Consider the following 14426-nt stretch of genomic DNA (forward strand, 5'->3'; position numbering starts at 1 on the left):
GATCCAATGCTTTTTGTTCATATGAATATACTTGGAGCCATAGTGGTACCCATGCCTTTATGAACATTCTTTGTGGGATGATGAACCTCCTTTTTCTAGTGTTTGACATCTTTCTCATTATAGAATTCCCCAATCAAGTTTTTATTTATGGATACTGATGAGGGAAGTGTGTCCTATTGTATTTATAAAACATTTTTCGTTAATGTATAAATAAGAGAATTTGAGTTTTAACACCAAGCATACTTGCACTTCCCATAACTGTGCAATTCATGTTTTGAATCTGACAGAAGTCCATTGAGACTAATCCTTTCCTTGATCAAGGTTATGCTATTTCTCTTTATAGGGAGATCAGATTTAAAATACTTTTCCTCAGAGAGGTACCATTGAAAAAGAGAAAAAAATAAAGCAGATGCGGAGATTACTCAAGTCCTTAGAAGCATAGCTGAGTCTGGTACTGGCTAAGAATTAGAATGGTAGATCAATGGAATAGATTAGATACACAATATACAGAGGTAAATGACTGTAGCAACCTACTGTTTGATAAACCCAAATATCTCTGCTTTGGAATATGAACTCATTGTTTAACGAAAACAGTAGGGGAGAAACTAGCTATAGATCAATATTTCACTCCCAATACCAAGATTAGGCCAAAATGGATTAATAGTTTTGATATGAAGAGTGATATTTAACTAAGTTGGGGGAGCACAGAACAGTTTGCCCGACACATCTTTGGAGAAGGGAAGAATTTATGGCCAAACAAGAGACAGAGTGTTATAAGAGAATAATTTTGATTATATTACATTAAAAAGTTTTTGTACAAACAAAACTAATGTAACCACAATTAGAACAGAAAAAAAAGATAAACCGAGGGAAATTTTTTTGAAACAAATTTTTCTGGTAAAGGCCTAATTTCTCAAATTTTTAGAGAAATAAGTAAAATTTAGAAGAATACATTCTATTACGCTATTGACAAATGGTCAAAGGATAGAAATAAGCAATTTTCTGATAAAGAACTCAAAGCTGTCAAACATATAAAATTTTTCTAAATCACTCTTGATTAGAGAAATACAAATTAAAACACCTATGAGATTGGCCAATATGACAGGAAAGGAAAGTGATAAATGTTGAGGGGATGTGGCAAAATTGTAGCACTAATGCATTGTTGGTAGAATTGTGAACTGATCCAACCATTCAGGAAGGCAGTAAGGAATTCTGCCCAAAGCAATATAAAACTTGTGCATACTCTTTAGTCCTGTAATGCCACTACTGGTCTGTATCCCAAAGAGATGATAAAAAAGGGGAAAGGGTCTACTTGTAGAAAAGTATTTATAGCAACTCTTTTGGTAATGTCAAAGAATTAAAAATTGAGGGGATGTCCATCAATTGGGCAATGAGTGAACAAATTATGATTCATGTTGGTGAAGGAATACTATTGTTCTATAAGAAATGAGAAGCAAAATTATTTCAGAAAATAATGCTAAAAACATCTGCATGAACTGATGTAGAGTGAAATAAGCAGAACCAAGGAGAACATTTGTACACAGTAACAGCAATATTGTAAGATGATGACCAACTATGAAAATTTTAACTACTTAGCAGTGGAATGATCTGGGACAGTCTTTCTGATAGACTAATGATTGGGAATGCTATCCACCTCCAGAGTAAGAACTATTGGAATTGTATGAATGTGGATCAAACCATACTCTCTTTGTATCTTTCACATCAGTTTATTTACAGTTTTATTTCGGAGTTTTAGTTTTGTATGAGTGTGCTCTTACAGCAGTGACCAATATGGAAGCATGTTTTACTGGATAGCAAAAACAAATAAATAAGTGAATGAATGAATGAATGAATGAATGAATGAACAAAAACAAACAAACAAACAAATAAATGGAGATGCATAACTGAGATTACATTTTACTTGAAGATTAGGTAGGGAGCTTGTATCTTTTAATTAGTTTTTACTTACTATTGGGGTTGAGTTAAGGAGAGAGACTGAAAAGGAAAAAGGGAGAAATCTGTCACTGGTATTTTACTGAATTTTGGTATAGTTAAATTTGTTCATTGCTATTGTAAAAAGTTCCTTTGGGGCTGCTGTAGTCTCTGTGGAAATGTATGTGACAGTGTGTTTGGACTGGTGTATAGGATGATTCTCCTGTTATAGCCAGAATACAAGGAATATATAAAAATGTATGAATACACCATTATTTGTAAAGCTGTTGCTAAGTACCCCGTTTTGAAAACAGAATGCCCAAATAGCATTTCTTTTGGTTTCTTCTTTGTCACTTCTTAAAGAATTTATAGGTTCTATGCTTCTAATACTAGTTTTTTTCTAAGTTAGAAGAACTTATAGAAAATACTTTTATAATCTTTATTGGAGTTCTGAAAAGTTATTCCTTATCTTTGTCGGTGTGTCTTTGTTGGCTATTATTCTATTATCTCCTGCTAGAAACTATAGATTCTGTGGCAAATTATACATAGAGTAGGGCCTTATGATTTGCCCAATATACCATAGCCAGTATATCTTAGTGGTAGAACTTGAACCCAGGTCTTTTCATCTCTTGAGTCTAATTCTCTGTTTTTAATGGATTTTTTTTGAAGATTTAGCAAGAGGAAACGGGACTTTCTTTAGAAAGTTTTATTAGTGTTTTTGAATTCTTGAAATGGGTTATTTATTAGCAGTTCTTGGCTTACTAGGAGAAAAGAATAAATTTAGTAGGCAAAATGAAGCCTTAAAATAAAAGGTATAAATTTTACTTATTGGTAATCTCTCTTTCCATTATTTTAAAGCTTTTCATAACCTAGACCCTTTTTACCTTCACAGTTTTCTTAAATTTAAATCCTGCTATATATTCTATGAATCAACTTCAAACTTGCTTGTTTGCAGAGGACACAATCTCCTATCTCTGTTTTTGGAATTGGATGTATCCCATCAGAGAATGTTTTCAGACTTCACTTCTTCCTCATATTATCCTTGATTTACTTCAATACTCCACTCAATACACACTGTGTATACTAAAGAGGCTCTTTCTTTCCCCTCCCCCATCTACTAAAATCTTTTTATTAAATATAACTTTCACCTCCTCTGTATATAACTCACATCTAGTTATTTACATGCTATCTTCCTTATTAGAAGTCAGGGACTAACACAAAATTGTTCATTTCACAACCTAAACAGTAATAGCTTCAATACACTGAGGAGACCAATCTCCTTTCCTCCCTCCCTCCCTCCCTCCCTCTCTCAAACTCCCTCTTTCTCTCTCCTCCTCTCTCTTTTTCTCTCTCCCTCTCTCCTTTCATCCCTCCCTCCCTCTCTCCTACTGCTCCCTCCTCCCCTCTCTCAATCTTCTTTCCTCCCTCCCTCCCTCTCTCTCTCTCTCTCCTCCTCTCTCTTTTTCTCTCTCCCTCTCTCCCTTCATCCCTCCCTCCCTCTCTCCTTCTACTGCTCCCTCCTCCCTTCTCTCAAAGGGTGGTTTTTTCTAGATTACTTTCTAGAAATTTTTTTTCTAGATTTTCTAGATCTAGGTTAATTCTAGAAGAATTAACGTGATTTAATTAATGAATATTTTAATACTGTATACCTGTTTCAGAAATTTTCACAAGTTGACTATTGTACATTTAGTGAATGAGTGTTTACAAATTAACTGGCTTCCTTCTATTTTTATCTGTGAGTTCTTTTGGAATTTCCTTAAAAGTATGAATTGTGGTCTTTCTTTGTTTTTAATTTCCTTTTCACACACCTATTAAATTCCCCAGAGCCTTCATAGTTTCCTTTGATAACATATTTCAGTGTATCACTGGTCTTATACACTACAGTATACATAACTTACGTCTTTCCTTCATGGCTGGCTATGGTAGCTCTGTCTATAATTCAGAAATGTCTTTGAGACTCACCTTAAGCACATTTTCTCTATCCTTTAGGTTATCCTACTGGATAATAAATGCTAAAAGGTCAAAGACAGGTTTGCATTACGTTTTTTTTTAATCTTTCCAAAAAAATGGCATATCATCCTACCTCTTAAATAGTAGATATTCAATAAACATTTAAATTGAATGAGTAAGGCTTGCTTACTTCTGAAACCTTTAGTCAGTTTTAGTTTTAGTTTTTTTTCCAGACCCTGGTCAGTTTCTTCATCATTTGGGGGTTCTAGAAGAGAATAAAGTTCTATTAAGATCCTTAAATAGTTTATTAAAATTTTATCTCTGTAAAGAAACATTTCCTACCTCTAGCAGGATAGGAAATGGAGTGCGGGGGGGTAAGGGGGTGTCTCACTGGTTCCCAAACTTAAAGTAGATTTTTGAGTTCAGGATTGTTAGTTCCTTAAGAACAATGATGTGTATATTTTTTTCCCATTCCTTAAGAGTATGTAGCAGATTTGGGCAGTTGGATGGCTCAGTGGATATATAACGAAGTCTGGAAATGGGAGGTCTTGGGTTCAAATGTGGCCTCAGATACTTCCTTGTTGGGTGATCCTGGGCAAGTTACTTAATCCTAATTGCTTAGCCCTTACCACTTGGGGCTGATATTTTGTATCGATTCTTAGACAAAAGCTAAAGGTTTTTTTTTAAAAAAACATATGTAAACAGACTTCTCTACTAGCAGCAATGTAAGGAACCAGAGCAAGGCTGAGGGACTTCTGAGAACGAAAATTAACCATGTTCAGAGGAAGAACTGTGGGAGGAGAAACACAGAAGAAAAACAACTGCTTGAACACATGGGCTGATAGGAATATTAATGGGGATGTAGACACTAAACGATAACTCTAGTTTAACTATCAATAATATGGAATTAGGCCTTAATGATACATGTAAAACCCAGTGGAATTGTGCATCAGCTAAGCAGATTAGGGAGGTTTGGGGGAGAGGGAAATAATATGAAATATGTAACTAGAGGAAAATATTCAAAATTTAAAAAAATCATATGTAGTGCATTGCCTTTAAAATATTACGTACCCAATAGTCACTTAATAAATGAACTAAACCTCTAACGTGAACACATATACATTGGGATCATTTCCTACTATATTCTATAAGTATATATTTTTGAGGTTTAAGTCTTTTTGATTATTTATTATTTTTAAATGATCCCATTGCTTCTATTTTGTTGAGAATATTTCAAAGATCAATGCTATTTCAAAAATGATTCTATTTAGAATATAACTTCATTTGAAGTCCAATAACTGATTACTCAAGATATTTATTTTGGCAATATTGTTTAAATAAGCATCATTACTTATAGTAATGATAATATTCTATGTGAATCTGGATTTAAAGCAAGTAGACATGCTGGCATTTGAAGAAAAGTGACCTGAGTATTCAATTGTTACAGTAGAAAAGATATCTAGATTTTATAGTGTTTGAGTATTTAGGCATAAAAGGATTTGGACTTTGGATAAGATATGATATCTGGAAATTTTAAAGTGAAACTTCTCCAAATATTTTAAATAATATCGTGGGGAAAATTGAATTTCAGTATCTTCAATGGATAGATGATTGAAAAAGCAAGTAAATGAATAAACAAATATATACATACTTTAACAAAAATATCTCCAGTTTCATTAATATTGAAAATTCTTATGACTCTTTTTATGGGTAAAGGGGAGGGCAGCTAGGGGGCTCAATGATTTGAGAGCCATGTGTAGCGATGGGAGATTCTTGGTTCAAGTTTGATCTCAGATGCTACTTTGCTGTATGACCCTGGGCAAGTCATCTAACTGCACTTGCTTAGCCCTTACATGCTTTCACCTTGGAAATGATATTTAATATTGATTCTAAAATAGAGAGAAAGGTTTGGAGTTTTTCTCCAATTAAAAATAAAAGGGAGTGTTCTTTAAATATACTGTAATACCAGGCTCTCATTATTTTAAACTGGTCAAATAGATTTTCATATATATTTATAGTTAAATTATTTTTCTGAGCTCAGTCTGTCCCCCAATCCCTGAATGAATTTCTATAAGTCATACGTTGATTCTGGTCAAATGGAAGCAGTTTTTAGTTAAAGCTGTTGTCATTGAACTTCAAAATCCTCAACACTATTTTGGAGCCATGCAGTGATTAGTTGTGGGTGTAACATGGATTGATATTATAGGATACATAATGAACATTTAGCTGTTTCATCTTATGATTCTATTTGTTTTTAAAATATTAATGTGAGGCATATTAAGTAGTCAATAAAAACATGAATGTACCTATTAATAATTTTTTCAGAATTCTATGTGACAGATTATTTTGTTACCACAAAAACTCTACAAGTGTTCCTACTTTTAAAAATCTTTATTTTTTGTCAACATACAATTTAACTCTTGAGTTCAGTATTGCACACATTATTGAAAAATGTTATTCCTGACCAAAGATGATAGGATATATTACTGATTCAATAGACTATTGCACGTATTTTGAACATTGTACATATTTGTAGACCTATTTTTCCTACCATTATGACTCAGAAATGCATATATTGTCTTTTTAGAATCAGCAATTCTTTCAGGTATTTATTTTTTTGTTACTAATTCTTTTAATCACTGATACATATAGCAATTTTTTACAACTTAGCTAACGAGTAATTGAGCAGTTGACATTCAGATGGGACCCTGAAATGTTGACATAATAGAAAATGAAATATTTTTTTTCCAAACATAGCAAGGGAGCAAGCTAGGAAGTGTTTGGGAATGGGGGAGCAGAAAAATAAGGAATTTCCTATATTTGAAACTAAGATAGATAGCTTTTATATCAATCTGAACTATAAATATCTTTATGGCCAAAGTATAACAAACAATAAAATAATATTAAATATTTCTATTCAGCTTTATTTTTAGTAGCTAGCATTCAGCTTAATCATGCCAATAGAAAAATGCTTATTGTAAATGTGATATTTTAAATAAAATTCAAGAATTTCTAAGTTTTTGAGCATTTCTGCCTTTAAATTAGAGCTCAGAGATCTAGATATCATATGAGCAACAAATATTTACAAATATATAAAAAACAATAATACCCATCTCTGTATCTAAATAGCTACATCTTTTTGTCTCTCTGCAAGTATGTATGCTATACTTGTGTGTTTACATGTGTTTATGCATGAAAGTGTATATATGGAAACATACATATCAGTAATCATAGACATCTTCAAAACTTAGAGAGAGAAATGTTTTCCTGGCATTTCATATAGTTACAGTATATTCATAATCTGCAAATGATCAGAATAAATCCCCTCTGTCATGGAAATCTCCATACAAATGCACATCATAAATTTACCAAGAGTAGTTGGAAGAACATAGTTCATCTTTAACACAGTTTAGAAACATAGGTTTCTATCCATAAAAATGTTACACTCCATTTATGCTGACTTAATGTACTTACTTCATAATATAAACTGGTGAAATGATCTTTTTTAATAGTTATTTTAAAAAGAATCTGGACATTTTAAAACGGGATACAGTTATATTCTTCGTTTTTGGAATATTCACATTTAAGACTGTTTCTAGGCTGCATCTTTAGAATTAAATACAAAGCAAGACCTTGACAACTTGTTCTTTATTATTATTGTCATCATCATCATTAACCTAAAAGGGAAAAAATGAAAACATCATGATTTCCTAAATGAGAATGAAATGGATTTTACATCAAGAACAAATAATTGGGACATAATAGATGCAAAGTTCCTTGCTACCTCTCATGAACCATTGAGATGCTTGTCTTTTGTCATTACGTATCTGGGAGATGAGCAAAGCATTTAAATGAACTTCAAGGAAAGAAGGGTAACACTGTAGTATTTTCTTGTATATTTTTCCATTAAAGTTTCATTTTGGCTTACAACTGAGCAGATTAACTTAAATTTTAAGATGCAAACAGCTTTATTTTCTTGGTATATCAAACAGAGATTTTTTTTCTTATAAAAAAACCTGGCTTTCTTGCATGAATGGAAGAAAACCTATGTTTTTATTCTTTTAAGGATGTATCAAACTGTACAGTAATACGATATGTTATATTGATGAAATAACCTTTTTTATTGTACTTGCTTAGAGATGTTGATACCTCTGTTTTAAAACTGCTTATTTTTTTAAAAGTTTTATTCTTAAAACAACAAAAGCAATTCAACTCTCCGCACATTCCCATACTTTCATTAAGATGAAATGTTTTGACTTTATGCTAAGGTTCACTTAAAAATGAGTATGTTTCTATTCCAGAGGGGTTAGGTCCCCCCCCCCCATCTTTATTTTTAAATGAGAATTATTTTTTAATCTAAAAATGTTTTAAATTTAAATGAGAAAGCGGACATTCAGACAAATAATTAAATGTTGTTTTTGTCCTCTCTTTTTCAGGCCATCCGCTGTACACTGGTAAATTGCACGTGTGAATGTTTCCAGCCTGGGAAGATTAACCTGAGGACCTGTGATCAGTGTAAACATGGATGGGTGGCACATGGTGAGGGAATTGTGGGCTTTCCTTCCTGTTTTGGTTATGTTCATTCATGTGTGTTTGGGTATGAGTGTCTTTGTGTCTATCTGTGTGTCTGTGTGTCTGTCTGTGTGTCTGTGCGTCCAGCCCCTGGGACAGAAAAGAGAGGTCCAGTTACTGGCAGTGACTCCAAGTGTTGGTGGAAGCACTCAGTTTGTTACCGTTTCTTGTGAAGCTCAAAGAGCATATTCTAGTCTCCAAGAAGTAACGCTATGCTAGCAGCTCTCAGCAGAAGGGCCAGATGTTTATAGTATGGTTGGTCTGCAGAGTTCATATTGCACATAGCAGCAGCCTGATGGAAACTCAAACATACCACAGTCAGCCTTTCAAAGCCTGGATGTCAGAATGAAGTTGGCGCATATTCTGGCTGAGCAAAAAGCCTTCTCAGGCTGTTCACCCTTATAATAGGCTCAAGTAGCTGAATTCATGCCACCAGATGTTCAGTTCGGGGTTGGCGTGGAGCGTGGAACCAAGGATGGGTGAGAGAGAAAAGGAGAAGAATTTTTGGCTGATGTCCATGAAAAAAAAAATATCTGTAAAAATGCACCTTCATTTGTTGTGATACGGAGAAAAGGGTACAAAGAGAAAGTTGAGATGGAAGTGGCTGTTTGCCAGGTAAACACAACAGTTCCCCTCCACATAGCTTTATTGCATTGTCATGTTCAGTAGAAGTCTATTATAGGAAGCATTATAGGAATAGCAGAAAGTAGAATTCAAGGGAAGGATTTTGTTCATCTGGATTAGGTCAGGGAACCGAAGTGGAGTGAATCTGACAAATAGGAGAAATCGACACCTGTGATTAGTTCAGCCATTCCAGGATATTGACCCCAAATGGGCATAATCTTTATTCCCTGGAGACGCTAAATAAATTTAAAAAAAAAGAAGCCAAATATCCAGTGGGGTTGAATTTTTCATAAATTTCCCGTGATTCTATCAAGATCTCTAGTCTTAATAGAGACCCTTAAGATGGTGTTCATCTGTTATTGATTGCTAATTTCAGGGTGTTCTGTGTGTATGAGAAGAACTTCAATCATGTTACTGCAGAATGAGAATGGAGGGAATAACAAGTGGAAGGGAGGTATCCACAGAGACATAATTCCATATTATAGACAGCCATGGAACTTGTTACTGCCTATATAAAAGCAAGGAAATAATCTGAAACAACTCTGGGCTGAATGATATCCGTGAACTACAAGTCCATGTGGGTGTCATTGGGTTTTCTTTAAGAGCTCTTTTACTTAGTGGTTCCTGTCCTAGCTGGAATGAATTAATGCATCCTGTTCCTTTCCCTCCTGCCCCCCACACCCATCCCAGTTGGCTGTTTTTGCCCAAGCATCAGCCATGACAGTTGAGCAAAAATATTTTATTTCATGAAAACTGAATATATGCACAGATCCTTGTGACAGATGGCCACATTTAATGGATGGAAAAAGGAATGAATTATAATACTATCAGTTATGAAGCCCAGTGGTTTTCTCTATATGGTCATCAACTTTTGTTTCTTTCAGTAGCCCATAGCATCCTTCTCTCCATTGTAAAAAACAAAGTGTTGTTTTTTTTTGTCTTTGTTTATATTCCAGTTTCTTCTATGGAAGTTACACTGGCAAAGAAATAAATTAATGGGTTTCTCACTTGGCATAAATAAAGGGAGCAGATATTTGTAAGATTATACATGAGACATATGACTCTTGCAAACTTTTCCTTAGCTTTTTTATTATAACAAACCTTATACTTAGCACATCATGCATAGTTACTGTGTTTGTATACTATGGTCAATTTGTATTTTCTCAGATTTTGACCAGGATAAGTATAAAAAAAAATTCTCTGTCTGTCTCTGTCTGTCTGTCTGTCTGTCTCTCTATCTGTCTGTCTCTCTCTCTCTCTCTGTCTCTTTCATTCTCTCTCATTCCATCTCCCATTCCCTTCCCTTTCTTTTGCCTCTTCCTCTCTCCTCTTTCTCTGTTTCTCCCTCCATTTTCTCCTTCGCTTTCCTCCTTTTCTTTACTTCCTTTCTTTCATTCACTCCTGCACACAGACATATATCTCTATACAACTCAAAATATGCACATTCAGCTATGCAGATCTCAAACTCTCCCTTTCCTTCATTACCACATATATGACAGTGAGTGGTTGGCTCCTAGCCTTTGAGTTGGTGGTGGGGATGAGAGCGCCCACTTTTCTTGCCCCCAGCATTCAGACTAATTGCTTCACTCCCCTCCCCCTACACAGAAACCCTGAAATCATGTCTCCAATTATTTCTGCTCTGAGGTGAAACACAGCAGTCTTCTTTGGCTGCCTTACACACATAAGTCCTGAAAAAAAAAAAAGAAAGAAAAGAAAAACAACAACGTGACTTGGGTTTTCTAGTAGGTGGTTTTATCTCAAAGTGGATGGAATGGAAACAACACCACCAGAACCCATTTCATAGAAGTGTTTCAGAGAAGTCCTGAATACATCACACCTGCTCTGGTGCTGTTAAAATATTTTTCTAAATTCCTGTTGCCAAAAAATTAAAAAAATTCAATCCTAAATTCAAATATTCCTTTAAAAGAGTTTGTATTTCAAAACCACATCCTGTGTAAAACCTTCTGAATATTTGTTTGGACCTTTTGACTAGAGTCATCTTCATTTCAAACATCCCTGATTTCTCTGTTGCAGAGTTAAAATTTCATGACTAAGTAAAATAAGTTATATAGATGTGTGTACATATGTATATATAATATAAATTATATTTCACAGTATATTTCATAATTTCAATAGGTATATTTCACAGGCATGGATTATACATGAGCTTATAAGTTACTTCTTTAGGCTAGTGACAAACCTATTTAATTTGTTGACCTTAGCAACTTTCCAAAAAGGTTGAGAAAGCACTAAAAAGGCAACCAATTCATTCATTATATACTATAGCACCTTGGATTTGAAATGACTCAATGACTATGATTGCTATTCCTGAAATTATTTCCTTTAAACAATTTTTAAAAATACTTTTGAATATTAATGGATAGTGCCCACTGAATTAATTAGGGATTTACTACCTTTTGTCATTAATGGATTTCAATTATTAATCTTTAATATGAAGCAGAATGTTTTATGGAATATTCCTTTTTAAAAATATACTTCTTTTTATATAAATTCCAAGTTCATCTAACCTGGATAAGCTGAAAACCTAATCAAGGATATAGGTGAAAAATATCCTAGAAGTGGCAGTTTTCTCAGGTTTCTTTTTTCTTGACTAATTTGTGTAAAGTTAACATTAACATATATGCCCATTTGTAGGATTGGAATTCTTGAAGAAGAGAGCATCAAACCACAGTGGTACATGGCAATTGCTACTCTGTGTTGTTTTTTTCTTTTTCATTCTTTTCTTTATATTTTGCTTCCTTCATCTAAAATATTCTGTGCTTCTCGAAAAAGAAGTGATTCCTTAAATATCACTTCTTTTATATTCAGAAGTACCAAAAAATGATCAATTAAAAACAAATTTATCAAAGGGTTCCTTTTGTGACATAGGTAAATAAATAGGTTTTTTTTTTTACCCTATTTCCTTGTTCTGCTATCCCAATGGTCAAGGTTTAATTGAAGGGTAGCTCTTGAGATCATTAATTTAGAGCAGGCAAGTATCATAGATCATCTAATCCAGGCCCCTGATATCGAAAAAGAAGAAACTGATGTCCAGAGAGATTAATCAACTTTCCAAGGTCACATAGGAAGTAAAAGATGCAACAGTGATTCAAACCTAGGTCCTGTGACTCAAGATCAGTGACCTTTTCACTATACTTCACTCAGAATTACTTTGTCAGTTGGTTCCCAAACGTTTTTGTCCTACCACCCCCTTTTCAGAAAAAAATATTTCTTAGCCCCCTGGAAATTAATTTTTAAAAATTTTAATAGCAATCACCGTCCCCCCTGAATCGCTACAGCACCCACCAGGGGTGGTGGCACCCACTTTGGGAATCACTGCTAAGTAATGAGCTGTGAAGATTAAAATAATTATCGTATTTATATGTAGTTTCCCAGAAATACATCTATAATCTGAGCCATCTCATAGTAAGATCTGGATCTAAAGGTTAAATTGTGTGATGTATATGCTAAATTATGTATCTAGAGTTTTCATGTCCTCTTTCCCCTCTTGCCCCTTCTAACTTACTAACCTTTAGAAGTGGCCATGATCTCATTGGAATAGATCACAAGTTTCTGCATCTCATGTTGTACAATTCTTGTTCATTTTTTTTAAAAGACTCCATAAAGGATTAGAAGCTTTCCTCTCATATTTTATTACTTAGTACCAAGGCAGCATTACTTGGGATATTCAATTTGTTTTTCTCAATTCTATCTCTAACTGGTCTACATCTTTTTTAAGGCATAGAAATCCATGCTTCTTTGTTTTATATAATTAATTTCCCTGGGCTAGGTATTATATACTACATCATCTTTCCATTGTTCTTCCTTACATATTTCCATTGGGTTAACTGCATTTTTTTCTTTTGAGATAATAAGTATTCACTTTTCATTAATGCTCTGATGTTTACAAAGTACTTTATTTAAAAAAATTATTACATTTAATTTTTTTCAGTTACTCATCAAAACAATTTTAAAAAAATGTTTTCTAACATTCTGTGATTCAAATTCTGTCCCTTTTCCCCCCCTCCCCTAGATGGTAAATCGTCTCATACTGGTTATACCAGTGCTTTTCTGAAATATGTATTTCCATATTCCCCATGTCATGACTAAAAGCACATGTCGCATATTTTGAAAAAAAAAAAGTTGTGAAGGATGGCATCCTTTGATCTGTAGTCAGATTCCAATAGTTCCTTTTTTGGCTGCGTGTAGTATTTGTTTTTTTGTCATGAGTCCTTTGGGATTTTTTAGAACCTTGTTTTGCTGCTGCTAGTTTAGTCCTTCACAGGTGATCCTTGTACATTATTTCTGTTACTGTAAAGTGAGTTTTTCTCACTTTAATTTGCATTAGTTCATATAATTCTACAAAATATTTTCTTCACAACAGTCCTATGAAGTAGGTCATGAAATGTTATTATCCCTGTTCTACAGATGAGAAAATTGAACGTGTCCAGTGTCATAGCTGGAGACTGTCAGAGCCAGGAATCACACCCAGGTTTCCTGACCTCATGCCTAGTCATCTGTTGCAGGAGATGGAATATTACCTGAGACTTACAGGAATCATTCAGGACTTAAGGAATAACCAGAAAGACATTGAGGTGACAGATGAAATGCAATGGATTTGGAATTAGGGAAAAATGTCATTTTAGCCATATTGTAGGGTAGATAAAAGAGAGAAGTAGCATCTCATAAGATTGGAATAATAGTTTGGTGCCATTTTGTGAAGCAAAGTAATTTATGTTTGGCCCTAGTGGTAAAAGGAAACCAATAGACTTTATTAAGTAAGTGATGTGTCTGTGTTGTAGTAAAATAAACTCTCTTAGGCTGTGGTGTGAAAGCTGGACTAGAGTGAAGAGAAATTTGAGGCAGGAGGAATAATAAAGACACTATTGCAAAGTCCAGAGAAGAGGTGAGGAAGTTCGGAGGCAGGATGGCAGTGGGTGAATATAGAAAAGGAGAGATGAGGGAATTGTAGAGATAAAATTGCCAAGATCTGGCAATTGATGGATATGCTGGTGTGAGAATTGAAAATGAAAGAAGTTTCAAGCCTGGGTTGTCAGGAAGAAACAATAGTGGCCTTTATAGAAATAAGAAAGTTTGGAAGAGGGATAAGTTTTTGAGAAAAGAAAATGAGTTCTGTTTCTTATATGTTGGGTCTGAGATGCATATATAAGATGTAGTTTGAAATTTCCAGGAGTCAATTGGTTATAAAGCCAAAACTCAAGAGGAAAAATAAGGCTGAATATCTAGAGCTGAGAGACATCTGATGAGAGATGCTAAGTAAAGCCATAATAACACAGGTTTTTACCTAAAGAAAGTTAAGAGAGAACAGAATATGGTCTGTAACAGAG

General features: G+C 34.1%; 1 protein-coding gene across 1 annotated transcript in view; it reads left to right on the forward strand.

Annotated features, from left to right (window-relative positions):
• Positions 1-14426, forward strand: part of LOC123256781 (zinc finger protein basonuclin-2-like) — a 368132-nt gene that overhangs the window by 325958 nt on the left and 27748 nt on the right. The window contains exon 3 of the mRNA XM_044685348.1: positions 8319-8421. Coding sequence (XP_044541283.1) covers positions 8319-8421 — 103 coding nt within the window. The remainder of the gene's footprint in view (positions 1-8318; positions 8422-14426) is intronic.

The sequence above is a fragment of the Gracilinanus agilis genome, chromosome 1 (assembly GCF_016433145.1).
Source record: "Gracilinanus agilis isolate LMUSP501 chromosome 1, AgileGrace, whole genome shotgun sequence".
Taxonomy (NCBI): domain Eukaryota; kingdom Metazoa; phylum Chordata; class Mammalia; order Didelphimorphia; family Didelphidae; genus Gracilinanus; species Gracilinanus agilis.